Here is a 25,474-nt window from a genome sequence, read left to right as displayed (position 1 = left end):
GATCAACAATAAACTCGTCCTCCCTAATTAATCGATCCCCTCACCTAACGAGCACATCACTCGCAAGGTCTCTCCCTCTTCCTTAACTTCTTCCACAAACTTTTCGCTAACTCTCCCAAAGACACACCTAAATACAATCGTCTTCCTCCCAATCTCCAATCTCTCCATCCCCTTTTCACCTCGTTCCCCGATCCACCTCTGACACATATAACCTCTTGTGCAATTCTTCCTCACCATTCTCCTCATGTGACCAAACCATTCAAAGATACCCTCTTCACTTCTCGTAACAAACTCTTTTTTTATTACCAACATCTCGTCTTACCCTTTACAACTTACTCGATCAAACAACCTCAAACCACATCCTGTCCTCAACATCTCATTTCCAGCACATCCACCCTCCTGCGCACGAACTCTATCCATAGCCAACGCCTCGCAACCAAGCAACATTGTTGAAAACCCCTATTCCTTCAAACATACCAATTTTGCTATCCAAGATAATGATTTCTCGACATCCACACAGTCTTCAAGAGCACCCAGAATTTTCGCCCTCAATCCCCCACCCTATGATTACTTCGATGCCAATCCACTCCCAGATATCTAAAACACTTCACTTCCTCCAGTTTTATCTCCATTCCAACTTACCACCCATTGACTTACCCCTAACCCTACTGTACCTAATAACCTTGCTCTTATTCACATTTACTCTCAACTTTCTTCTTTCACAACACTTTTACCAAAATCAGTTACCAGTTTCTGCAGTTTTTCACCCAAATCAGCCACCAGCGCTGTATAACCAGCGAACAACTGACTCACTTCCCAAGCTCTTTCATCCACAACAGGCTGCATACTTGCCCCTCTCTCCAAAACTCTTGCATTCACCTCCCTAACAACCCCATCCATAAACAAATTAAACAACTATGGAGACATCACACACCCCTGCCGCAAACCGACATTCACTGAGAACCAATCACTTTCCTCTCTTCCTACTCGTACACATGCCTTACATCCTTGATAAAAACTTTTCACTGCTTCTAACAACTTGCCTCCCACACTATATATTCTTAATACCTTCCACAGAGCATCTCTATCAACTCTATCATATGCCTTCTCCAGATCCATAAATGCTACATACAAACTTATACCTCTGTAATTTGAGCACTCACCTTAATCCCCTTGGCCTTTGTACAATGGTACTATGCAAGCACCTCACCATGAGTAATACATACATTAAATAACCTTACCAACCAGTCAACAACACAGTCACCCCCTTTTTTAATAAATTCCACTGCAATATCATCCAAACCCGCTGCCTTGCCGGCTTTCATCTTCTGCAAAGCTTTTGCTACATCTACTCTGTTTACCAAATAATTCTCCCTATCCCTCTCACTTTGCACACCACCCTCGACTAAAACACTCTATATCTGCCACTCTATCATCAAATGCACTCAACAAACCTTCAAAATACTCACTCCATCTTCTCACATCGCCACTAATTGTTATCACCTCTCCATTAGCCCCCTTCACTGATGTTCCCATTTGTTCCCTTGTCTTATGCACTTTATTTACCTCCTTCCAAAACATCTTTTTATTCTCCCTAAAATTTAATGATACTCTCTCACCCCAACTCTCATTTGCCCTCTTTTTCACCTCTTGCACCTTTCTCTTGACCTCCTGCCTTTTTCTTCTGTTACATACATACATACATACATACATACATACATACATACATACATACATACATACATACATACATACATACATACATACATACATACATACATACATACATACATACATACATACATACATACATACATACATACATACATACATACTACATACATACATACATACATACATACATACACATACATACATACATACATACATACATACATACATACATACATACATACATACATACATACATACATACATACATACATACATACATACATACATACATACATACATACATACATACATACATACATACATACATACATACATACATACATACATACATACATACATACATACATACATACATACATACATACATACATACATACATACATACATACATACATACATACATACATACATACATACATACATACATACATACATACATACATACATACATACATACATACATACATACATACATACATACATACATACATACATACATACATACATACATACATACATACATACATACATACATACATACATACATACATACATACATACATACATACATACATACATACATACATACATACATACATACATACATACATACATACATACATACATACATACATACATACATACATACATACATACATACATACATACATACATACATACATACATACATACATACATACATACATACATACATACATACATACATACATACATACATACATACATACATACATACATACATACATACATACATACATACATACATACATACATACATACATACATACATACATACATACATACATACATACATACATACATACATACATACATACATACATACATACATACATACATACATACATACATACATACATACATACATACATACATACATACATACATACATACATACATACATACATACATACATACATACATACATACATACATACATACATACATACATACATACATACATACATACATACATACATACATACATACATACATACATACATACATACATACATACATACATACATACATACATACATACATACATACATACATACATACATACATACATACATACATACATACATACATACATACATACATACATACATACATACATACATACATACATACATACATACATACATACATACATACATACATACATACATACATACATACATACATACATACATACATACATACATACATACATACATACATACATACATACATACATACATACATACATACATATATATATATATATATATATATATATATATATATATATATATATATATATATATATATATATATATATAAAGAGTGTGGTTGAGAGAGCAGAAGAGGGTGTGCTGAAATTGTTTGGACACATGGAGACAATGAGTGAGAAAAGATTGACAAAGAGGATATATGTGTCAGAGATGGCGGGAACAAGGAGAAGTGGGAGACCAAATTGGAGGTGGAAGGATGGAGTGAAAAAGATTTTGAGTGATCGGGGCCTGAACTTACAGGGAGGTGAAAGGCGTGCAAGGAATAGAGTGAACTGGAACGATGTGGTATACTGGTGTCAATGTGCTGTCAATGGATTGAACTAGGGCATCTGGAGTAAACCATGGAAAGGTCTGTGAGGCCTGGATGTCGAAAGGGAGCTGTGGTTTCGGTGTATTACACAAGACAGTTAGATATTGAGTGTGAATGAAGTTAGATATTGAGTGTGAATGAATGTGGCTTTTTTTTGTCTTTTCCTGGTGCTACCTTGGTGGTGGTGGTGTGTGTGTGTGTGTGTGTGTGTGTGGCAGGGTGGCAGCAAAAATGGATGTAGGCAGCAAGTATGAATATGTACATCTGTATATATGTATATGTCTGTGTATATATATGTATATATATGTTGAAATGCATATGTTCGTATATATACACATATGGGCATTTATGTATATACATGTGTACATGTATATACAGTTGTTTTGAAAGGAGGTAAAGTGCGTAAGACAAGGGAGCAAATGGGGACTTCAGTGAAGGGGGCTAATGGGGAGGTGATAACTAGTAGTAGTGATGTGAGAAGGAGATGGTGTGAGTATTTTGAAGGTTTGCTGAATGTGTTTCATGATAGGGTGGCACATATAGGGTGTTTTGGTCGAGGTGGTGTGCAAAGTGAGAGGGTTAGGGAAAATGATTTGGTAAACAGAGAAGAGGTAGTAAAAGCATTGTGGAAGATGAAAGCTGGCAAGGCAGCAGGTTTGGATGGTATTGCAGTGGAATTTATTAAAAAAGGGGGTGACTGTATTGTTGACTGGCTGGTAGTTATTTAATGTATGATTCATGGTGAGGTGCCTGAGGATTGGCAGAATGCTTGCATAGTGCCACTGTACAAAGGCAAAGGGGATAAGAGTGAGTGCTCAAATTACAGAGGTATAAGTTTATTGAGTATTCCTGGTAAATTATATGGGAGGGTATTGATTGAAAGGGTGAAGGCATGTACAGAGCATCAGATTGGGGAAGAGCAGAGTGGCTTCAGAAGTGGTAGAGGATGTGTGGATCAGGTGTTTGCTTTGAAGAATGTATGTGAGAAATACTTAGAAAACCAAATGGATTTGTATGTATTATTTATGGATCTGGAGAAGACATATGATAGAGTTGATAGACATGCTCTGTGGAAGGTATTAAGAGTATATGGTGTGGGAGGCAAGTTGTTAGAAGCAGTGAAAAGTTTTTATCGAGGATGTAAGGCATGTGTACATGTAGGAAGAGAGGAAAGTGATTGGTTCTCAGTGAATGTAGGTTTGTGGCAGGGGTGTGTGATGTCTCCATGGTTGTTTAATTTGTATATGGATGGGGTTGTTAGGGAGGTGAATGCAAGAGTCTTGGAAAGAGGGGCAAGTATGCAGTCTGTTGGGGATGAGAGAGCTTGGGAAGTGAGTCAGTTGTTGTTTGCTGATGATACAACGCTGGTGGCTGATTCATGTGAGAAACTGCAGAAGCTGGTGACTGAGCTTGGTAAAGTGTGTGAAAGAAGAAAGTTAAGAGTAAATGTGAATAAGAGCAATGTTATTAGGTACAGTAGGGTTGAGGGTCAAGTCAATTGGGAGGGAAGTTACATGATTCATGTACATCATTCATACTGTCTGCCTCTATTCATTCCCATCGCCACCTCGCCACACATGGAATAACCAACCCCTTCCCCCCTCATGTGTGCGAGGTAGCGCTAGGAAAGACAACAAAGGCCCTTTTGTTCACACTCAGTCTCTAGCTGTCATGTATAATGCACAGAAACCACAGCTCACTTTCCACATCCAGGCCCCACAGAACTTTCCATGGTTTACCCCAGACGCTTCACATGCCCTGGTTCAATCCACGGACAGCACGTCGACCCTGGTATACCACATCATTTCAATTCACTCTATTCCTTGCACGCCTTTCACTCTCCTGCATGTTCAGGCCCCAATCACTCAAAATCTTTTTCACTCCATCTTTCCACCTCCAATTTGGTCTCCCACTTCTCGTTCCCTCCACCTCTGACACATATATCCTCTTGGTCAATCTTTCCTCACTCATTCTCTCCATGTGACCAAACCATTTCAAAATACCCTCTTCTGCTCTCTTAACCACACTCTTTTTATTACCACACATCTCTCTTACCCTTACATTACTTACTCGATCAAACCACCTCAAACCACATACTGTCCTCAAACATCTCATTTCCAGCACATCCACCCTCCTGCGCACAACTCTATCCATAGCCAACGCCTCGCAACCATGCAACATTGTTGAAACCCCTATTCCTTCAAACATACCCATTTTTGCTTTCCAAGATAATGTTCTCGACTTCCACACATTCTTCAAGGCTCCCAGAATTTTCGCCCTCTCCCCCACCCTATGATTCACTTCCGATGCCAAATCCACTCCCAGATATCTAAAACACTTCACTTCCTCCAGTTTTTCTCCATTCAAACTTACCTCCCAGTTGACTTGACCCTTAACCCTACTGTACCTAATAACCTTGCTCTTATTCACATTTACTCTCAACTTTCTTCTTTCACACACTTTACCAAAATCAGTCACCAGCTTCTGCAGTTTCTCACATGAATCAGCCACCAGCGCTGTATTATCAGCGAACAACAAATGACTCACTTCCCAAGCTCTCTCATCCCCAACAGACTTCATACTTGCCCCTCTTTCCAAAACTCTTGCATTCACCTCCCTAACAACCCCATCCATAAACAAATTAAACAACCATGGCGACATCACACACCCCTGCCGCAAACCTACATTCACTGAGAACCAATCACTTTCCTCTCTTCCTACACGTACACATGCCTTACATCCTCGATAAAAACTTTTCACTGCTTCTAACAACTTGCCTCCCACACCATATATTCTTAATACCTTCCACAGAGCATCTCTATCAACTCTATCATATGCCTTCTCCAGATCCATAAATGCTACATACAAATCCATTTGCTTTTCTAAGTATTTCTCACATAAATTCTTCAAAGCAAACACCTGATCCACACATCCTCTACCACTTCTGAAGCCACACCGCTCTTCCCCAATCTGATGCTCTGTACATGCCTTCACCCTCTCAATGAATATCCTCCCCTATCCCTGGGGATAGGGGAAAAAGAATACTTCCCACGCATTCCTCACGTGTTGTAGAAGGCGACTAAAGGGGACGGGAGCGGGGGGGCTAGAAACCCTCCCCTCCTTGTATTTTAACTTTCTAAAAGGGGAAACAGAAGAAGGAGTCATGCGGGGAGTGCTCATCCTCCTCAAAGGCTCAGATTGGGGTGTCTAAATGTGTGTGGATGTAACCACCAAGATGAGAAAAAAGGAGAGACAGGTAGTATGTTTGAGGAAAGGAACCTGGATGTTTTGGCTCTGAGTGAAACGAAGCTCAAGGGTAAAGGGGACGTGTGGTTTGGGAATGTCTTGGGAGTAAAGTCAGGGGTTAGTGAGAGGACAAGAGCAAGGGAAGGAGTAGCACTACTCCTGAAACAGGAGTGGTGGGAGTATGTGATAGAGTGTAAGAAAGTAAATTCTAGATTGATATGGGTAAAACTGAAAGTTAATGGAGAGAGATGGGTGATTATTGGTGCATATGCACCTGGGCATGAGAAGAAAGATCATGAGGCAAGTGTTTTGGGAGCAGCTGAATGAGTGTGTTAGTGGTTTTGATACACGAGACCGGGTTATAGTGATGGATGATTTGAATGCAAAGGTGAGTAATGTGGCAGTTGAGGGAATAATTGGCATACATGGGGTATTCAGTGTTGTAAATGGAAATGGTGAAGAGCTTGTAGATTTATGTGCTGAAAAAGGACTGGTGATTGGGAATACCTGGTTTAAAAAGAGAGATATACATAAGTATATGTATGTAAGTACGAGAGATGGCCAGAGGGCATTATTGGATTACGTGTTAATTGATAGGAGAGTGAAAGAGAGACTTTTGGATGTAAATGTGCTGAGAGGTGCAACTGGAGGGATTTCTGCTCATTATCTTGTGGAGGCAAAGGTGAAGATTTGTAGAGGTTTTCAGAAAAGAAGAGAGAACGTTGGGGTGAAGAGAGTGGTGAGAGTAAATGAGCTTGGGAAGGAGACTTGTGTGAGGAAGTACCAGGACAGACTGAGTACAGAATGGAAAAAGGTGAGAACAAAGGACGTAAGGGGAGTGGGGGAGGAATGGGATGTATTTAGGGAAGCAGTGATGGCTTGTGCAAAAGATGCTTGTGGCATGAGAAGCGTGGGAGGTGGGCAGATTAGAAAGGGTAGTGAGTGGTGGGATGAAGAAGTAAGAGTATTAGTGAAAGAGAAGAGAGAGGTATTTGGACGATTTTTGCAGGGAAAAAATGCAAATGAGTGGGAGATGTATAAAAGAAAGAGACAGGAGGTCAAGAGAAAGGTGCAAGAGGTGAAAAAGAGGGCAAATGAGAGTTGGGGTGAGAGAATATCATTAAATTTTAGGGAGAAAAAAAGATGTTTTGGAAGGAGGTAAATAAAGTGCATAAGACAAAAGAGCAAATGGGAACTTCAGTGAAGGGGGCTAACGGGGAGGTGATAACAAGTAGTGGTGATGTGAGGAGGAGATGGAGACAGTATTTTGAAGGTTTGTCGAATGTGTTTGATGAGAGAGTGGCAGATATAGGGTGTTTTGGTTGAGGTGGTATGCAAAGTGAGAGGGTTAGGGAAAATGATTTGGTAAACAGAGAAGAGGTAGGAAAAGCTTTGCATAAGATGAAAGCTGGCAAGGCAGCGGGTTTGGATGGTATTGCAGTGGAATTTGTTAAAAAAGGGGGTGACTGTATTGTTGACTGGTTGGTAAGGCTATTTAATGTATGTATGATTCATGGTGAGGTGCCTGAGGACTGGCAGAATGCTTGCATAGTGCCATTGTACAAAGGCAAAGGGGATAAGAGTGAGTGCTCAAATTACAGAGGTATAAGTTTGTTGAATATTCCTGGTGTATATATATATATATATATGAATGAGTGTGTTAGTGGTTTTGATGCACGAGACCGGGTTATAGTGATGGGTGATTTGAATGCAAAGGTGAGTAATGTGGCAATTGAGGGAATAATTGGTATACATGGGGTGTTCAGTGTTGTAAATGGAAATGGTGAAGAGCTTGTAGATTTATATGCTGAAAAAGGACTGATGATTGGGAATACCTGGTTTAAAAAGCGAGATATACATAAGTATACTTATGTAAGTAGGAGAGATGGCCGGAGAGCGTTATTGGATTACGTGTTAATTGACAGGCGTGCGAAAGAGAGACTTTTGGATGTTAATGTGCTGAGAGGTGCAACTGGAGGGATGTCTGATCATTATCTTGTGGAGGCTAAGGTGAAGATTTGTATGGGTTTTCAGAAAAGAAGAGTGAATGGTGGGGTGAAGAGGGTGGTGAGAGTAAGTGAGCTTGAGAAGGAGACCTGTGTGAGGAAGTACCAGGAGAGACTGAGTACAGAATGGAAAAAGGTGAGAACAATGGAAGCAAGGGGAGTGGGGGAGGAATGGGATGTATTTAGGGAATCAGTGATGGATTGCGCAAAAGATGCTTGTGGCATGAGAAGAGTGGGAGGTGGGTTGATTAGAAAGGGTAGTGAGTGGTGGGATGAAGAAGTAAGAGTATTAGTGAAAGAGAAGAGAGAGGCATTTGGATGATTTCTGCAGGGAAAAAATGCAATTGAGTGGGAGATGTATAAAAGAAAGAGACAGGAGGTCAAGAGAAAGGTGCAAGAGGTGAAAAAAAGGGCAAATGAGAGTTGGGGTGAGAGAGTATCATTAAAATTTAGGGAGAATAAAAAGATGTTCTGGAAGGAGGTAAATAAAGTGCGTAAGACAAGGGAGCAAATGGGAACTTCAGTGAAGGGCGCAAATGGGGAGGTGATAACAAGTAGTGGTGATGTGAGAAGGAGATGGAGTGAGTATTTTGAAGGTTTGTTGAATGTGTTTGATGACAGAGTGGCAGATATAGGGTGTTTTGGTCGAGGTGGTGTGCAAAGTGCGAGGGTTAGGGAAAATGATTTGGTAAACAGAGAAGAGGTAGTAAAAGCTTTGCGGAAGATGAAAGCCGGCAAGGCAGCAGGTTTGGATGGTATTGCAGTGGAATTTATTAAAAAAGGGGGTGACTGTATTGTTCACTGGTTGGTAAGGTTATTTAATGTATGTATGACTCATGGTGAGGTGCCTGAGGATTGGCGGAATGCGTGCATAGTGCCATTGTACAAAGGCAAAGGGGATAAGAGTGAGTGCTCAAATTACAGAGGTATAAGTTTGTTGAGTATTCCTGGTAAATTATATGGGAGGGTATTGATTGAGAGGGTGAAGGCATGTACAGAGCAACAGATTGGGGAAGAGCAGTGTGGTTTCAGAAGTGGTAGAGGATGTGTGGATCAGGTGTTTGCTTTGAAGAATGTATGTGAGAAATACTTAGAAAAGCAAATGGATTTGTATGTAGCATTTATGGATCTGGAGAAGGCATATGATAGAGTTGATAGAGATGCTCTGTGGAAGGTATTAAGAATATATGGTGTGGGAGGAAAGTTGTTAGAAGCAGTGAAAAGTTTTTATCGAGGATGTAAGGCATGTGTACGTGTAGGAAGAGAGGAAAGTGATTGGTTCTCAGTGAATGTAGGTTTGCGGCAGGGGTGTGTGATGTCTCCATGGTTGTTTAATTTGTTTATGGATGGGGTTGTTAGGGAGGTAAATGCAAGAGTTTTGGAAAGAGGGGCAAGTATGAAGTCTGTTGGGGATGAGAGAGCTTGGGAAGTGAGTCAGTTGTTGTTCGCTGATGATACAGCGCTGGTGGCTGATTCATGTGAGAAACTGCAGAAGCTGGTGACTGAGTTTGGTAAAGTGTGTGGAAGAAGAAAGTTAAGAGTAAATGTGAATAAGAGCAAGGTTATTAGGTACAGTAGGGTTAAGGGTCAAGTCAATTGGGAGGTGAGTTTGAATGGAGAAAAACTGGAGGAAGTGAAGTGTTTTAGATATCTGGGAGTGGATCTGGCAGCGGATGGAACCATGGAAGCGGAAGTGGATCATAGGGTGGGGGAGGGGGCGAAAATTCTGGGGGCCTTGAAGAATGTGTGGAAGTCGAGAAAATTATCTCGGAAAGCAAAAATGGGTATGTTTGAAGGAATAGTGGTTCCAACAATGTTGTATGGTTGCGAGGCGTGGGCTATGGATAGAGTTGTGCGCAGGAGGATGGATGTGCTGGAAATGAGATGTTTGAGGACAATGTGTGGTGTGAGGTGGTTTGATCGAGTGAGTAACGTAAGGGTAAGAGAGATGTGTGGAAATAAAAAGAGCGTGGTTGAGAGAGCAGAAGAGGGTGTTTTGAAGTGGTTTGGGCACATGGAGAGGATGAGTGAGGAAAGATTGACCAAGAGGATATATGTGTCGGAGGCGGAGGGAGCAAGGAGAAGAGGGAGACCAAATTGGAGGTGGAAAGATGGAGTGAAAAAGATTTTGTGTGATCGGGGCCTGAACATGCAGGAGGGTGAAAGGAGGGCAAGGAATAGAGTGAATTGGAGCGATGTGGTATACCGGGGTTGACGTGCTGTCAGTGGATTGAATCAAGGCATGTGAAGCGTTTGGGGTAAACCATGGAAAGCTGTGTAGGTATGTATATTTGCGTGTGTGGACGTATGTATATACATGTGTATGGGGGTGGGTTGGGCCATTTCTTTCGTCTGTTTCCTTGCGCTACCTCGCAAACACGGGAGACAGCGACAAAGTATAAAAAAAAAAAAAGATATATATATATATATATATATATATATATATATATATATATATATATATATATATATATATATAATTTAATTTACCAGGAATACTCAACAAACTTATACCTCTGTAATTTGAGCACTCACTCTTATCCCCTTTGCCTTTGTACAATGGCACTATGCACGCATTCCGCCAATCCTCAGGCACCTCACCATGAGTCATACATACATTAAATAACCTTACCAACCAGTCAACAATACAGTCACCCCCTTTTTTAATAAATTCCACTGCAATACCATCCAAACCTGCTGCCTTGCCGGCTTTCATCTTCCGCAAAGCTTTTACTACCTCTTCTCTGTTTACCAAATCATTTTCCCTAACCCTCTCACTTTGCACACCACCTCGTCCAAAACACCCTATATCTGCCACTCTGTCATCAGACACATTCAACAAACCTTCAAAATACTCATTCCATCTCCTTCTCACATCACCACTACTTATTATATGGGAGGGTATTGATTGAGAGGGTGAAGGCATGTACAGAGCATCAGATTGGGGAAGAGCAGTGCGGTTACAGAAGTGGTAGAGGATGTGTGGATCAGGTGTTTGCCTTGAAGAATGTATGTGAGAAATACTTAGAAAAGCAAATGGATTTGTATGTAGCATTTATGGATCTGGAGAAGGCATATGATAGAGTTGATAGAGATGCTCTGTGGAAGGTATTAAGAATATATGGTGTGGGAGGCAAGTTGTTAGAAGCAGTGAAAAGTTTTTATCGAGGATGTAAGGCATGTGTACGTGTAGGAAGAGAGGAAAGTGATTGGTTCTCAGTGAATGTAGGTTTGCGGCAGGGGTGTGTGATGTCTCCATGGTTGTTTAATTTGTTTATGGATGGGGTTGTTAGGGAGGTAAATGCAAGAGTCCTGGAAAGAGGGGCAAGTATGAAGTCTGTTGGGGATGAGAGAGCTTGGGAAGTGAGTCAGTTGTTGTTCGCTGATGATACAGCGCTGGTGGCTGATTCATGTGAGAAACTGCAGAAGCTGGTGACTGAGTTTGGTAAAGTGTGTGGAAGAAGAAAGTTAGAGTAAATGTGAATAAGAGCAAGGTTATTAGGTACAGTAGGGTTGAGGGTCAAGTCAATTGGGAGGTGAGTTTGAATGGAGAAAAACTGGAGGAAGTGAAGTGTTTTAGATATCTGGGAGTGGATCTGTCAGCGGATGGAACCATGGAAGCGGAAGTGGATCATAGGGTGGGGGAGGGGGCGAAAATTTTGGGAGCCTTGAAAAATGTGTGGAAGTCGAGAACATTATCTCGGAAAGCAAAAATGGGTATGTTTGAAGGAATAGTGGTTCCAACAATGTTGTATGGTTGCGAGGCGTGGGCTATGGATAGAGTTGTGCGCAGGAGGATGGATGTGCTGGAAATGAGATGTTTGAGGACAATGTGTGGTGTGAGGTGGTTTGATCGAGTAAGTAACGTAAGGGTAAGAGAGATGTGTGGAAATAAAAAGAGCGTGGTTGAGAGAGCAGAAGAGGGTGTTTTGAAATGGTTTGGGCACATGGAGAGAATGAGTGAGGAAAGATTGACCAAGAGGATATATGTGTCGGAGGTGGAGGGAACGAGGAGAGGAGGGAGACCAAATTGGAGGTGGAAAGATGGAGTGAAAAAGATTTTGTGTGATCGGGGCCTGAACATGCAGGAGGGTGAAAGGAGGGCAAGGAATAGAGTGAATTGGAGCGATGTGGTATACAGGGGTTGACGTGCTGTCAGTGGATTGAATCAAGGCATGTGAAGCGTCTGGGGTAAACCATGGAAAGCTGTGTAGGTATGTATATTTGCGTGTGTGGACGTGTGTATGTACATGTGTATGGGGGGGGGGGGGGTTGGGCCATTTCTTTCGTCTGTTTCCTTGCGCTACCTCGCAAACGCGGGAGACAGCGACAAAGTATAAAAAAAAAAAAAAAAAAAAATATATATATATGCTCCCTTGTCTTATGCATTTTATTTACCTCCTTCCAGAACATCTTTTTATTCTCCCTAAAATTTAATGATACTCTCTCACCCCAACTCTCATTTGCCCTTTTTTTCACCTCTTGCACCTTTCTCTTGACCTCCTGTCTCTTTCTTTTATGTCTCCCACTCAATTTCATTTTTTCCCTGCAAAAATCCTCCAAATGCCTCTCTCTTCTCTTTCACTAATACTCTTACTTCTTCATCCCACCACTCACTACCCTTTCTAATCAACCCACCTCCCACTCTTCTCATGCCACAAGCATCTTTTGCGCAATCCATCACTGATTCCCTAAATACATCCCATTCCTCCCCCACTCCCCTTACTTCCATTGTTCTCACCTTTTTCCATTCTGTACTCAGTCTCTCCTGGTACTTCCTCACACAAGTCTCCTTCCCAAGCTCACTTACTCTCACCACCCTCTTCACCCCAACATTCACTCTTCTTTTCTGAAAACCCATACAAATCTTCACCTTAGCCTCCACAAGATAATGATCAGACATCCCTCCAGTTGCACCTCTCAGCACATTAACATCCAAAAATCTCTCTTTCGTGCGCCTGTCAATTAACACGTAATCCAATAACGCTCTCTGGCCATCTCTCCTACTTACATAAGTATACTTATGTATATCTCGCTTTTTAAACCAGGTATTCCCAATCATCAGTCCTTTTTCAGCACATAAATCTACAAGCTCTTCACCATTTCCATTTACAACACTGAACACCCCATGTATACCAATTATTCCCTCAACTGCCACATTACTCACCTTTGCATTCAAATCACCCAACACTATAACCCGGTCTCGTGCATCAAAACCACTAACACACTCATTCAGCTGCTCCCAAAACACTTGCCTCTCATGATCTTTCTTCTCATGCCCAGGTGCATATGCACCAATAATCACCCATCTCTCTCCATCAACTTTCAGTTTTACCCATATTAATCGAGAATTTACTTTCTTACATTCTATCACATACTTCCACAACTCCTGTTTCAGGAGTACTGCTACTCCTTCCCTTGCTCTTGTCCTCACTAACCCCTGACTTTACTCCCAAGACATTCCCAAACCACTCTTCCCCTTTACCCTTGAGCTTCGTTTCACTCAGAGCCAAAACATCCAGGTTCCTTTCCTCAAACATACTACCTATCTCTCCTTTTTTCACATCTGGGAACTTCAGTGAAGGGCACAAATGGGGAGGTGATAACAAGTAGTGGTGATGTGAGAAGGAGATGGAGTGAGTATTTTGAAGGTTTGTTGAATGTGTTTGATGATAGAGTGGCAGATATAGGGTGTTTTGGTCGAGGTGGTGTGCAAAGTGCGAGGGTTAGGGAAAATGAGTTGGTAAACAGAGAAGAGGTAGTAAAAGCTTTGCGGAAGATGAAAGCCGGCAAGGCAGCAGGTTTAGATGGTATTGCAGTGGAATTTATTAAAAAAGGGGGTGACTGTATTGTTGACTGGTTGGTAAGGTTATTTAATGTATGTATGACTCATGGTGAGGTGCCTGAGGATTGGCGGAATGCGTGCATTTTGCCATTGTACAAAGGCAAAGGGGATAAGAGTGAGTGCTCAAATTACAGAGGTATAAGTTTGTTGAGTATTCCTGGTAAATTATATGGGAGGGTATTGATTGAGAGGGTGAAGGCATGTACAGAGCAACAGATTGGGGAAGAGCAGTGTGGTTTCAGAAGTGGTAGAGGATGTGTGGATCAGGTGTTTGCTTTGAAGAATGTATGTGAGAAATACTTAGAAAAGCAAATGGATTTGTATGTAGCATTTATGGATCTGGAGAAGGCATATGATAGAGTTGATAGAGATGCTCTGTGGAAGGTATTAAGAATATATGGTGTGGGAGGAAAGTTGTTAGAAGCAGTGAAAAGTTTTTATCGAGGATGTAAGGCATGTGTGCGTGTAGGAAGAGAGGAAAGTGATTGGTTCTCAGTGAATGTAGGTTTGCGGCAGGGGTGTGTGATGTCTCCATGGTTAATTTGTTTATGGATGGGGTTGTTAGGGAGGTAAATGCAAGAGTTTTGGAAAGAGGGGCAAGTATGAAGTCTGTTGGGGATGAGAGAGCTTGGGAAGTGAGTCAGTTGTTGTTCGCTGATGATACAGCGCTGGTGGCTGATTCATGTGAGAAACTGCAGAAGCTGGTGACTGAGTTTGGAAAAGTGTGTGGAAGAAGAAAGTTAAGAGTAAATGTGAATAAGAGCAAGGTTATTAGGTACAGTAGGATTGAGGGTCAAGTCAATTGGGAGGTGAGTTTGAACGGAGAAAAACTGGAGGAAGTGAAGTGTTTTAGATATCTGGGAGTGGATCTGGCAGCGGATGGAACCATGGAAGCGGAAGTGGATCATAGGGTGGGGGAGGGGGCGAAAATCTTGGGGGCCTTGAAGAATGTGTGGAAGTCGAGAACATTATCTCGGAAAGCAAAAATGGGTATGTTTGAAGGAATAGTGGTTCCAACAATGTTGTATGGTTGCGAGGCGTGGGCTATGGATAGAGTTGTGCGCAGGAGGATGGATGTGCTGGAAATGAGATGTTTGAGGACAATGTGTGGTGTGAGGTGGTTTGATCGAGTAAGTAACGTAAGGGTAAGAGAGATGTGTGGAAATAAAAAGAGCGTGGTTGAGAGAGCAGAAGAGGGTGTTTTGAAGTGGTTTGGGCACATGGAGAGGATGAGTGAGGAAAGATTGACCAAGAGGATATATGTGTCGGAGGTGGAGGGAACAAGGAGAAGAGGGAGACCAAATTGGAGGTGGAAAGATGGAGTGAAAAAGATTTTGTGTGATCGGGGCCTGAACATGCAGGAGGGTGAAAGGAGGGCAAGGAATAGAGTGAATTGGAGCGATGTGGTATACCGGGGTTGACGTGCTGTCAGTGGATTGAATCAAGGCATGTGAAGCGTCTGGGGTAAACCATGGAAAGCTGTGTAGGTATGTATATTTGCGTGTGTGGACGTATGTATATACATGTGTATGGGGGGGGTTGGGCCATTTCTTTCGTCTGTTTCTTTGTGCTACCTCGCAAACGCGGGAGACAGCGACAAAGTATAATAAAAAAAAAAAATATATATATATATATATATATATATATATATATATATATATATATATATATATATATATATATATTCCTATGAGTCCGCGGGGAAAATGAAACACGAAAAGTTCCCAAGTGCACTTTCGTGTAATAATCACATCATCAGGGGAGACACAAGAGAGAAATATAACAAGTCAGTTGATATACATCGAAGAGATGAAGCTAGGACGCCATTTGGTAAACGTGTATATATATATATATATATATATATATATACACATGCATACACACATATATCCCTGGGGATATGGGAGAAAGCAGGGGGCTGGAAATCCTCCCCTCCTATTTCTTACCTTTCCAAAAAAAGGGAACAGAGAAGGGGGCCAAGTGAGGATATTCCCTCTAAGGTTCAGTCCTCTGTTCTTAATGCTACCTTGCCAATGCAGGAAATAGTGAATATGTATGAAAAAAATATACATATCACAGTATCTATATAAACATTACTGATAAAGATCAAGTATAAATTATGGAGATTATAAAGGAAAATATGAATATCAATATATCAAGTAAAAGACAAATATAATAAAACCCTATTGGCAATACAGTCCACTATTACCTATAATATTATTGGTGCAACAGCTTATCTACTTTTACACTGCTTATCTCTCATTTACGAAGAAAATTTTTTCATGTGTAAAAAATAAATCACAAAGGCATGGGCAGGATACTTGATTGAGGGGTTGGAAGGTTAAAGTTATGTTGGAGACTTTATGGCATGCAGAAGATGATATGGGCCCTAGGGCCAATGAGAGACATCTTAGGCCACTCAACCCTCTTGACTGTGGACTCCTTCACCATTCCCTCCCTTTAACCATCTGCCTTAATACTTATATTTTTTTCCAGCCAACTTTTCCACTCATGTCTTTTTTCACCCCCATTTTGGCTAGTGTGCAAATTTTGCATACTTCTACGTTCCTGAGGTAAAAGCCAAACAATACAGTCAAAAGACCTGAGCTCAAGGTGTATTTTCCTAATATCAACGTAGTCATGAACAAGGAAACAGTTATCATAACATGAAAAAGGTACTTTCAAGTGGGGAAAAAATATCTTGACAAATAACTCAAAATAACGAAATACAGTTACTTGGAAAACTTAAAACAAATCTTTTATTCCCTATCATGTTAATCACACCATTTCCTATGAAGTTAATGGAATCTGATGTGATAACACAACTCTGACATTCTTAACCCTGATAAAAAAATTGATTAAAAAAAAAAAATGCATACAGATTTGAATTCTTGCAACAATAATAAAAATGCATAATCTATAATATTAGCTTAATGAATTTTTTTTAATTATCAATACTAATCTTGATTTACTATGAAGATAAAAGTAATCCGAGTATGAATTGTACTTTCATAGAATTACTCAACCAGTGGGACCTGTACCACTGGAGAGGTGCAGAGGGATGTGAAGTTTCAAAAATAATAAATCAACTCCTTAATAGGTTCATGAATAAAAAAAGATTTGGAGTGATTCGAAGCATAATCTTTTATCCCACAACAGTAATTTTTAAAAATCTAAACAGAGAAGGCCATGTGATGAGGGAAAACAAGGGGTAAAAGGAAGTGAAGCATTTCATGAAATGAGAAAAGTTTTTACAAATCTTACCTACTTCAAATAGCAACCTATATTTCAATATGATAAGGTCTCATTCAGTCACTGAAAAGTATGTACTGCTGATTGTGCTTGCCATGTTTGCTAAATGTGAGAAGGTCCAATGCATGCAACCAATATGATAGAAAGATGATGACCATGTTACTTGTATATTTTGTCTATATTATCAAACATTTTGGTAAACCTCTGACTCTTTGTGAGATTTTTATAGGTTCTGTTGAATCTTTTTAAATGTGTCACTTTGTCCCACATTTCCATGGTCTTCATTGTTATTCCTAGTTATCTATCTATAATTCTAATGATAAAATGAATGCATGAAATCATGCTCCCTAAGCCTAAATCAATTCTACAATTCAAAGAGTCCAGTGATATGCGACTTCTAAATCCACAAGTTCTGTGGTGCCCCTAAACTAGCTTTAACCTCCAAGTGCTTTTGTATGTTTCCATACAGTTACCTGCATGAATGACAAAACATTCAAAATCAAGTCCATCTTCAGTGAAAAAAAATAAAGAGAAAAAGTGAAGAAATCAATCAAAGATCCACAGGTGTTTGTGGACTACATTCTTAGCGGGAGAAGGTTGGTAATTGTATCACAATTAGCTTTCAATGCTTAACCATATTGTTCAGAAAAAACTAGTGTAATATTTAAAGAATACTGTAGAGTAAAAGTTGTGTGGCGTAATCTGAAGCTTTACCTTCTCTAGCATGACATCAATTACACAATACCTGTAGCTAAGAGAGAGCTATTTATATCAATGAAAATATGGGATTCAATCAATGGAGGTAATAAATGCACTGTTTTGTGAAATATCAAAAGAACCTATAAAAACCTCATTTCTGAGCATTGGCTAGCCACACACAACTGTATCGTAGAAACATACCAACGCTGCATACGTCTGCTGCTACGAATCACGTGGCCATCATATGTAAGCTGATAGCAGATGTAATTTTGGTGGTCCTCAATCATGGATAAGACTAACATGAGTTGATTAGAATACTGAACATTAAGATAAATCCTGATAGCACGGGAGATTAAGGAAGTTTTCATGGGTTCTCTCAATTCTTCTAAGAAAAGGAAATTGTTTAGAATAGCTCCACATTGCTAGTTACTTTGCCTACTGACTAGTTGCTTTCTGCATTGCTAGTGAAGTGTTAATGTATTACAATCCTGTACTGTTGCAGTTGTGGAGAATGATTTAGGGCATCATATTTTGTAGCCTAATTTAATTTAGATAATAAGGTTTCTGTGTATCAAGATTTCAAGGATTAACAATATAAAAAAGTAGGTAACATACTTATATGAATAGAAACTATAAAAACCTCACCTAAGGGACAAAATTATTGTACAAATACATCGTTAAGTTTGTGTGCTATAGTGTTGACATCCAGCACCACATTGTTGGTGCAATTTCATAAGTTTGACCACTATATTTCCACTAAAAGATTAGACAATAAGGGAAAACTTAATTGCTGGGGTAAGGTAAAGCTTTCATAAGTTTTGTTGATTTTTTACAACTGTATTACCTACTTTAACAACCCACACTTCCTTTGATATACTGCTATCAGGTGAAGTCTACTTTAGCTTAACAGGATACTAGATTTGGGATAACACTACTGATGTTTCAAGTGTTTTATAAAGTTCATTGTGATTGCAGAAACACCTGCACAGCAAGGTCTGAAGACTTACATCTTACAGGACAATATTAAACAAGGCAGTACAGGTTATGTACATCAGGGAAAATATAAACTTATTAATACTGATAGACACTATAAAAACTTCCCTTGTAACTGAGCTGACTGCAAAAATGTAACATTTCATTCATCTCATATTAGGGATCACAACACTGTTATTTCCAGTGCCATCTTAGAAGTGAATTTTCATAAGAATAACTATTATACTTCAACCAGAATATTGAGAATCAAGACTGATAAAACACTACAGTAATTCATCAGTTTTGCTCCATCTAGAAATTAGCTCTGGAAAATGGCTATTTAAGTTTTAAGTGGTTTATATAATTTAATTTGATTACAAAAATACCTGCAGAATGTGATTTGGGGTATTATATTCAATCATATAATATACAATGTGGTAAATCAAAGTAGGTAATACTCCTGTAAAACACTAACAGAACTTATAAAAACCTCAGAAGCCAAAATGAACACTAACAGAACTTACAAAAACCTCAGAAGCCAAAATGATAGTAGTAGTAGTAGTATACTAGAATCAATTTTGTTTCCTTCTGAGGATAATGCTGTAATGTCTTTATACATAAATATATATATATATATATATATAATAAATAATATATATATATATATTTTTATTCATTTATTTATTTTGCTATGTTGCTGTCTCCCATGTTAGCGCAGTAGTGCAAGGAAACAGACGAAAGAATGGCCCAACCCACCCACATACACATGTATATACATACACGTCCACACACGCAAATATACATACCTATACATCTCAATGTACACATATATATACACACACAGACATATACATATATACACATGTACATAATTCATAGTCTGCCTTTATTTATTCCTATCGCCACCCCACCACACATGGAATAACAACCCTCTCCCCCCTCATGTGTGCGAGGTAGCGCTAGGAAAAGACAACAAAGGCCCCATTCGTTCACACTCAGTCTCTAACTGTCATGTAATAATGCACCGAAACCACAGCTCCCTTTCCACATCCAGGCCCCACACAACTTTCCATGGTTTACCCCAGACGCTTCACATGCCCTGGTTCAATCCATTGACAGCATGTCAACCCCGGTATACCACATCGTTCCAATTCACTCTATTCCTTGCACGCCTTTCACCCTCCTGCATGTTCAGGCCCCGATCACTCAAAATCTTTTTCACTCCATCTTTCCACCTCCAATTTGGTCTCCCACTTCTCCTCGTTCCCTCCACCTCTGACACATATATCCTCTTGGTCAATCTTTCCTCACTCATTCTCTCCATGTGACAAAACCATTTCAAAACACCCTCTTCTGCTCTCTCAACCACACTCTTTTTATTTCCACACGCCTCTCTTACCCTTACATTACTTACTCGATCAAACCACCTCACACCACATACTGTCCTCAAACATCTCATTTCCAGCACATCCACCCTCCTGCGCACAACTCTATCCATAGCCCATGCCTCGCAACCATACAACATTGTTGGAACCACTATTCCTTCAAACATACCCATTTTTGCTTTCCGAGATAATGTTCTCAACTTCCAAACATTCTTCAAAGCTCCCAAAATTTTTGCTCCCTCCCCCACCCTATGATTCACTTCCACTTCCATGGTTCCATCTGCTGCCAGATCCACTCCCAGATATCTAAAACACTTTACTTCCTCCAGTTTTTCTCCATTCAAACTTACCTCCCAATTGACTTGTCCCTCAACCCCACTGTACCTAATAAACTTGTTCTTATTCATATTTACTCTCAGCTTTCTTCTTTCACAAACTTTGCCAAAATCAGTCACCAGCTTATGCAGTTTCTCACCCAAATCAGCTACCAGCGCTATATCATCAGCGAACAACAACTGACTCACTTCCCAAGCCCTCTCATCCACAACAGACTGCATACTTGCCCCTATCTCCAAAACTCTGCGTTCACCTCCCTAACCACTCAATCCACAAACAAATTAAACAACCATGGAGACATCACACACCCCTGCCGCAAACCTGCATTCACTGGGAATCAATCACTTTTCTCTCTTCCTATACGTACACAAGCCTTACATCCTCGATAAAAACTTTTCACTGCCTCTAACAACTTGCCTCCCACACCATATACTCTTAATACCTTCCACAGAGCATCTCTATCAACTCTACCATATGCCTTCTCCAGATCCATAAATGTTACATACAAATCCATTTGCTTTTCTAAGTATTTCTCACATACATTCTTCAAAGCAAACACCTGATCCACACATCCTCTACCACTTCTGAAACCACACTGCTCTTCCCCAATCTGATGCTCTGTACATGCCTTCACCCTCTCAATCAATACCTTCCCATATAATTTCCCAGGAATACTCAACAAACTTATACCTCTGTAATTTGAGCACTCACTCTTATCCCCTTTCCCTTTGTACAATGGCACTATGCAAGCATTCCGCTAAGCCTCAGGCACCTCACCATGAATCATACATACATGAAATAACCTTACCAACCAGTCAACAATACAGTCACCCCCTTTTTTAATAAATTCCACTGCAATACCATCCAAACCTGCTGCCTTGCCGGCTTTCATCTTCCGCAAAACTTTTACTACCTCTTCTCTGTTTACCAAATCATTCTCCCTAACCCTCTCACTTTGCACACCACCTCGACCAAAACACCCTATATCTGCCACTCTATCATCAAACACATTCAACAAACCTTCAAAATACTCACTCCATCTCCTTCTCACATCACCACTACTTGTTATCACCTCCCCATTTGCGCCCTTCACTGAAGTTCCCATTTGCTCTCTTGTCTTACGCACTATATTTACCTCCTTCCAAAACATCTTTTTATTCTCCCTAAAATTCAATGATACTCTCTCACCCCAACTCTCATTTGCCCTCTTTTTCACCTCTTGCACCTTTCTCTTGACCTCCTGCCTCTTTCTTTTATACATCTCCCACTCATTTGCATTTTTTCCCTGCAAAAATTGTCCAAATGCCTCTCTTCTCTTTCACTAATAATCTTACTTCTTCATCCCAACACTCACTACCCTTTCTAATCAACCCACCTCCCACGCTCCTCATGCCACAAGCATCTTTTGCGTAAGCCATCACTGCTTCCCTAAATACATCCCATTCCTCCCCCACTCCCCTTACGTCCTTTGTTCTCACCTTTTTCCATTCTGTACTCAGTCTCTCCTGGTACTTCCTCACGCAAGTATCCTTCCCAAGCTCACTTACTCTCACCACTCTCTTCACCCCAACATTCTCTCTTCTTTTCTGAAAACCCCTACAAATCTTCACCTTCGCCTCCACAAGATAATGATCAGACATCCCTCCAGTTGCACCTCTCAGCACATTAACATCCAAAAGTCTCTCTTTCGCGCGCCTATCAATTAACATGTAATCCAATAACGCTCTCTGGCCATCTCTCCTACTTACATACGTATACTTATGTATATCTCGCTTTTTAAACCAGGTATTCCCAATCACCAGTCCTTTTTCAGCACATAAATCTACAAGCTCTTCACCATTTCCATTTACAACACTGAACACCCCATGCATACCAATTATTCCCTCAACTGCCACATTACTCACCTTTGCATTCAAATCACCCATCACTATAACCCGGTCATGTGCATCAAAACCACTAACACACTCATTCAGCTGCTCCCAAAACATTTGCCTCTCATGATCTTTCTTCTCATGCCCAGGTGCATATGTACCAATAATCACCCATCTCTCTCCATCAACTTTCAGTTTTACCCATATCAATCTAGAATTTACTTCTCTTACACTCATCATATATATATATATATATATATATATATATATATATATATATATATATATATATTATCCCTGGGGATAGGGGATTAAGAATACTTCCCACGTATTCCCTGCGTGTCGTAGAAGGCGACTAAAAGGGAAGGGAGCAGGGGGCTGGAAATCCTCCCCTCTCGTTTTTATTTTTTTTTTTTTTTTTTTTTTTTTTTTTTCAAAAGAAGGAACAGAGAATTGGGCCAGGTGAGGGTATTCCCTCAAAGGCCCAGTCCTCTGTTCTTAACGCTACCTTGCTAATGCGGGAAATGGCGAATAGTTTGAAAGAAAGAAAGCGACAAAGTATAATAAATAAAAAATATATATATATATATATATATATATATATATATATATATATTCAGTGCCATGTCGACAAAGCATTTTTATGTGCATGGCTAGTTTATTTTGACTGAATTGTAGACAATTACATTAATCTTGACCACTAGAGGTTTGGTTTTCATAGGTTCTTTTAATTTTTTACATGTGCATAACCTTTTACTTTACCTAACCCCAGAGACCTGTGTTTTTGCCAGTAAACAGGCTCTAAATACAATTCGAAGATGGTTGCCAGCCCTTATCCAGTCAACTCGTCATTGGATCCTGTACATACTAGTACATATTTTTCCAGTATACTACTTTTACCTTACTTCATATTATCCAATGAAATCTATACTCCAAAATCATCTGCTGCAAGTATTTGAGTAATCATAATGAGATATACAAAGCACCTAATTATCCATTTCCCAAAGCTAGTTTTGAAGCACTGCAAAACTGGACTTTTACCTAAGCATAAATCTGAGCTGCTAGGAGGTCAAGTACAATTTTCATAGACTGTGACCAATCTTTATGAGCATGTTGCCAACTTTAATCTAACCCCACATTTTCCACGGTATACTACTCTCATCTTATTTAACATCATTCAATGCAACATAATCATGCTCAGAAGGTATTTCAGTAAACCCAGACTATTTACAGCACTTAACAGAAACCATTTCCAAAAGTTAATTTCAATGCTAAGCTAAGAGATTTTGACCATACTATCGCCTCAATATTGTTCGCCTGAAAAAAAATATGATAGCTCTGTCCTCTACAAGTATTTCTGTAATGACAACGAAAAACATAAAGCATCAAAAAAATATGCAGCCACTTTCCAAAGCTTGTTGTGATATTTAAAACACTTTAACCAAAGTGACTGTAATTAACTGCAAATCTTCCCTCATATATACTATCCTCACATTCCATATTGTTGTATTATATACAGTATTATAACATACTACACTAAAACAGCAGGACAACTTCAACCTATATTCACAACTAATAGAGGTGAAGAACTGGTGATACACATTAAATGAAGTAGAAGAGTGAAAGACAAAAGAAGGAAAAGTTCTACAGCTTTGCTATTCAAGAAAGGAGGTACACCATAACATTCAGTCCTTTAGTATACCTTCAGTCTCTTCTTTGACATGCTGAATATATCTCAGGTCTTAGATGGAAGTTCTCACTGAAGCTCTGATACAAAAGATACCAGAATGTATTCCTTGCAACTTCACGGATAATAATATCAAGTAAGCTTGTTCTCACGTGCTAACAATCCAATTAATTTATCAGATCATATAACTGAATTCCCTTTCTAAAGACTTGCTTACTGTTCTCGAATTACCAAATGTTCTTCCCGTACACGAGTGAATAGTGGCACCAAAAGCTTCAACATTCCAAAACTGCCAGAGTTTCCGACATGACAACTCAGCAACATCCAACCAAGTTAACCAACTAACGGAGAGCAGCCAACCCGCAGCCGGTACGTCAGACTCCAGGGGAGAAGTCACTGACCTTTTCAGACCGTTATCCACAACGGTAAAGTTGCTTATCATTTTCAACCTTCCCGAACCTTAAAGCAACTAGAAGATAAACAGCTGGTTGACCCTACACCTACATGCTCAACCTGCTTACTTTCGTATTTCAGGACTTTGGCATTATTTTCTTTAACTACAAATCAATAGATTAGAAACTCTTGTGAGGTTATTGGAATAAATCAAGTGGCTACGCAAGGTATTATGCAAGAAATAAAAAGAAAGATTACCTGAGTTTTCTTCTTACTCTTCCTTTTCTCGACCATGGTTAATATTTGTTGTCATAAAATGGAAACCTGAACAAGAGGTTCTGCACTAAAGTTTTTTATTACCTTTGCGATTTATTCTTACTTTCTCTATAATTTATGTATCTAAATATTCCAATTATCCTTATATCATGTTCCGCTTTTATGTTATATAAATAGAGATATGA

At 39.8% G+C, this 25,474-nt stretch overlaps 1 protein-coding gene across 4 annotated transcripts in view; it reads right to left on the bottom strand.

Moving 5' to 3' along the window:
* Positions 1-25,424, bottom strand: part of Trp1 (translocation protein 1) — an 84,149-nt gene extending 58,725 nt beyond the window's left edge. The window contains exon 1 of one of the 4 annotated variants that reach the window (XM_071669775.1): positions 25,272-25,424. In XM_071669775.1, coding sequence (XP_071525876.1) covers positions 25,272-25,307 — 36 coding nt within the window. In that variant the 5' untranslated portion in view covers positions 25,308-25,424. Of the gene's footprint in view, positions 1-24,635; positions 24,812-24,851; positions 24,918-25,271 lie in introns of those variants that run through there. The other 3 variants (XM_071669773.1, XM_071669774.1, XM_071669776.1) reach the window with 3 other exon arrangements.
* Positions 25,425-25,474: the final 50 nt, after the last annotated feature.

This window comes from Panulirus ornatus, chromosome 14, assembly GCF_036320965.1.
Source record: "Panulirus ornatus isolate Po-2019 chromosome 14, ASM3632096v1, whole genome shotgun sequence".
Taxonomy (NCBI): Eukaryota; Metazoa; Arthropoda; class Malacostraca; order Decapoda; family Palinuridae; genus Panulirus; species Panulirus ornatus.
The sequence above is the reverse complement of the archived record's forward strand: the minus strand, read 5'-3'. Positions and strand labels throughout refer to the sequence as shown.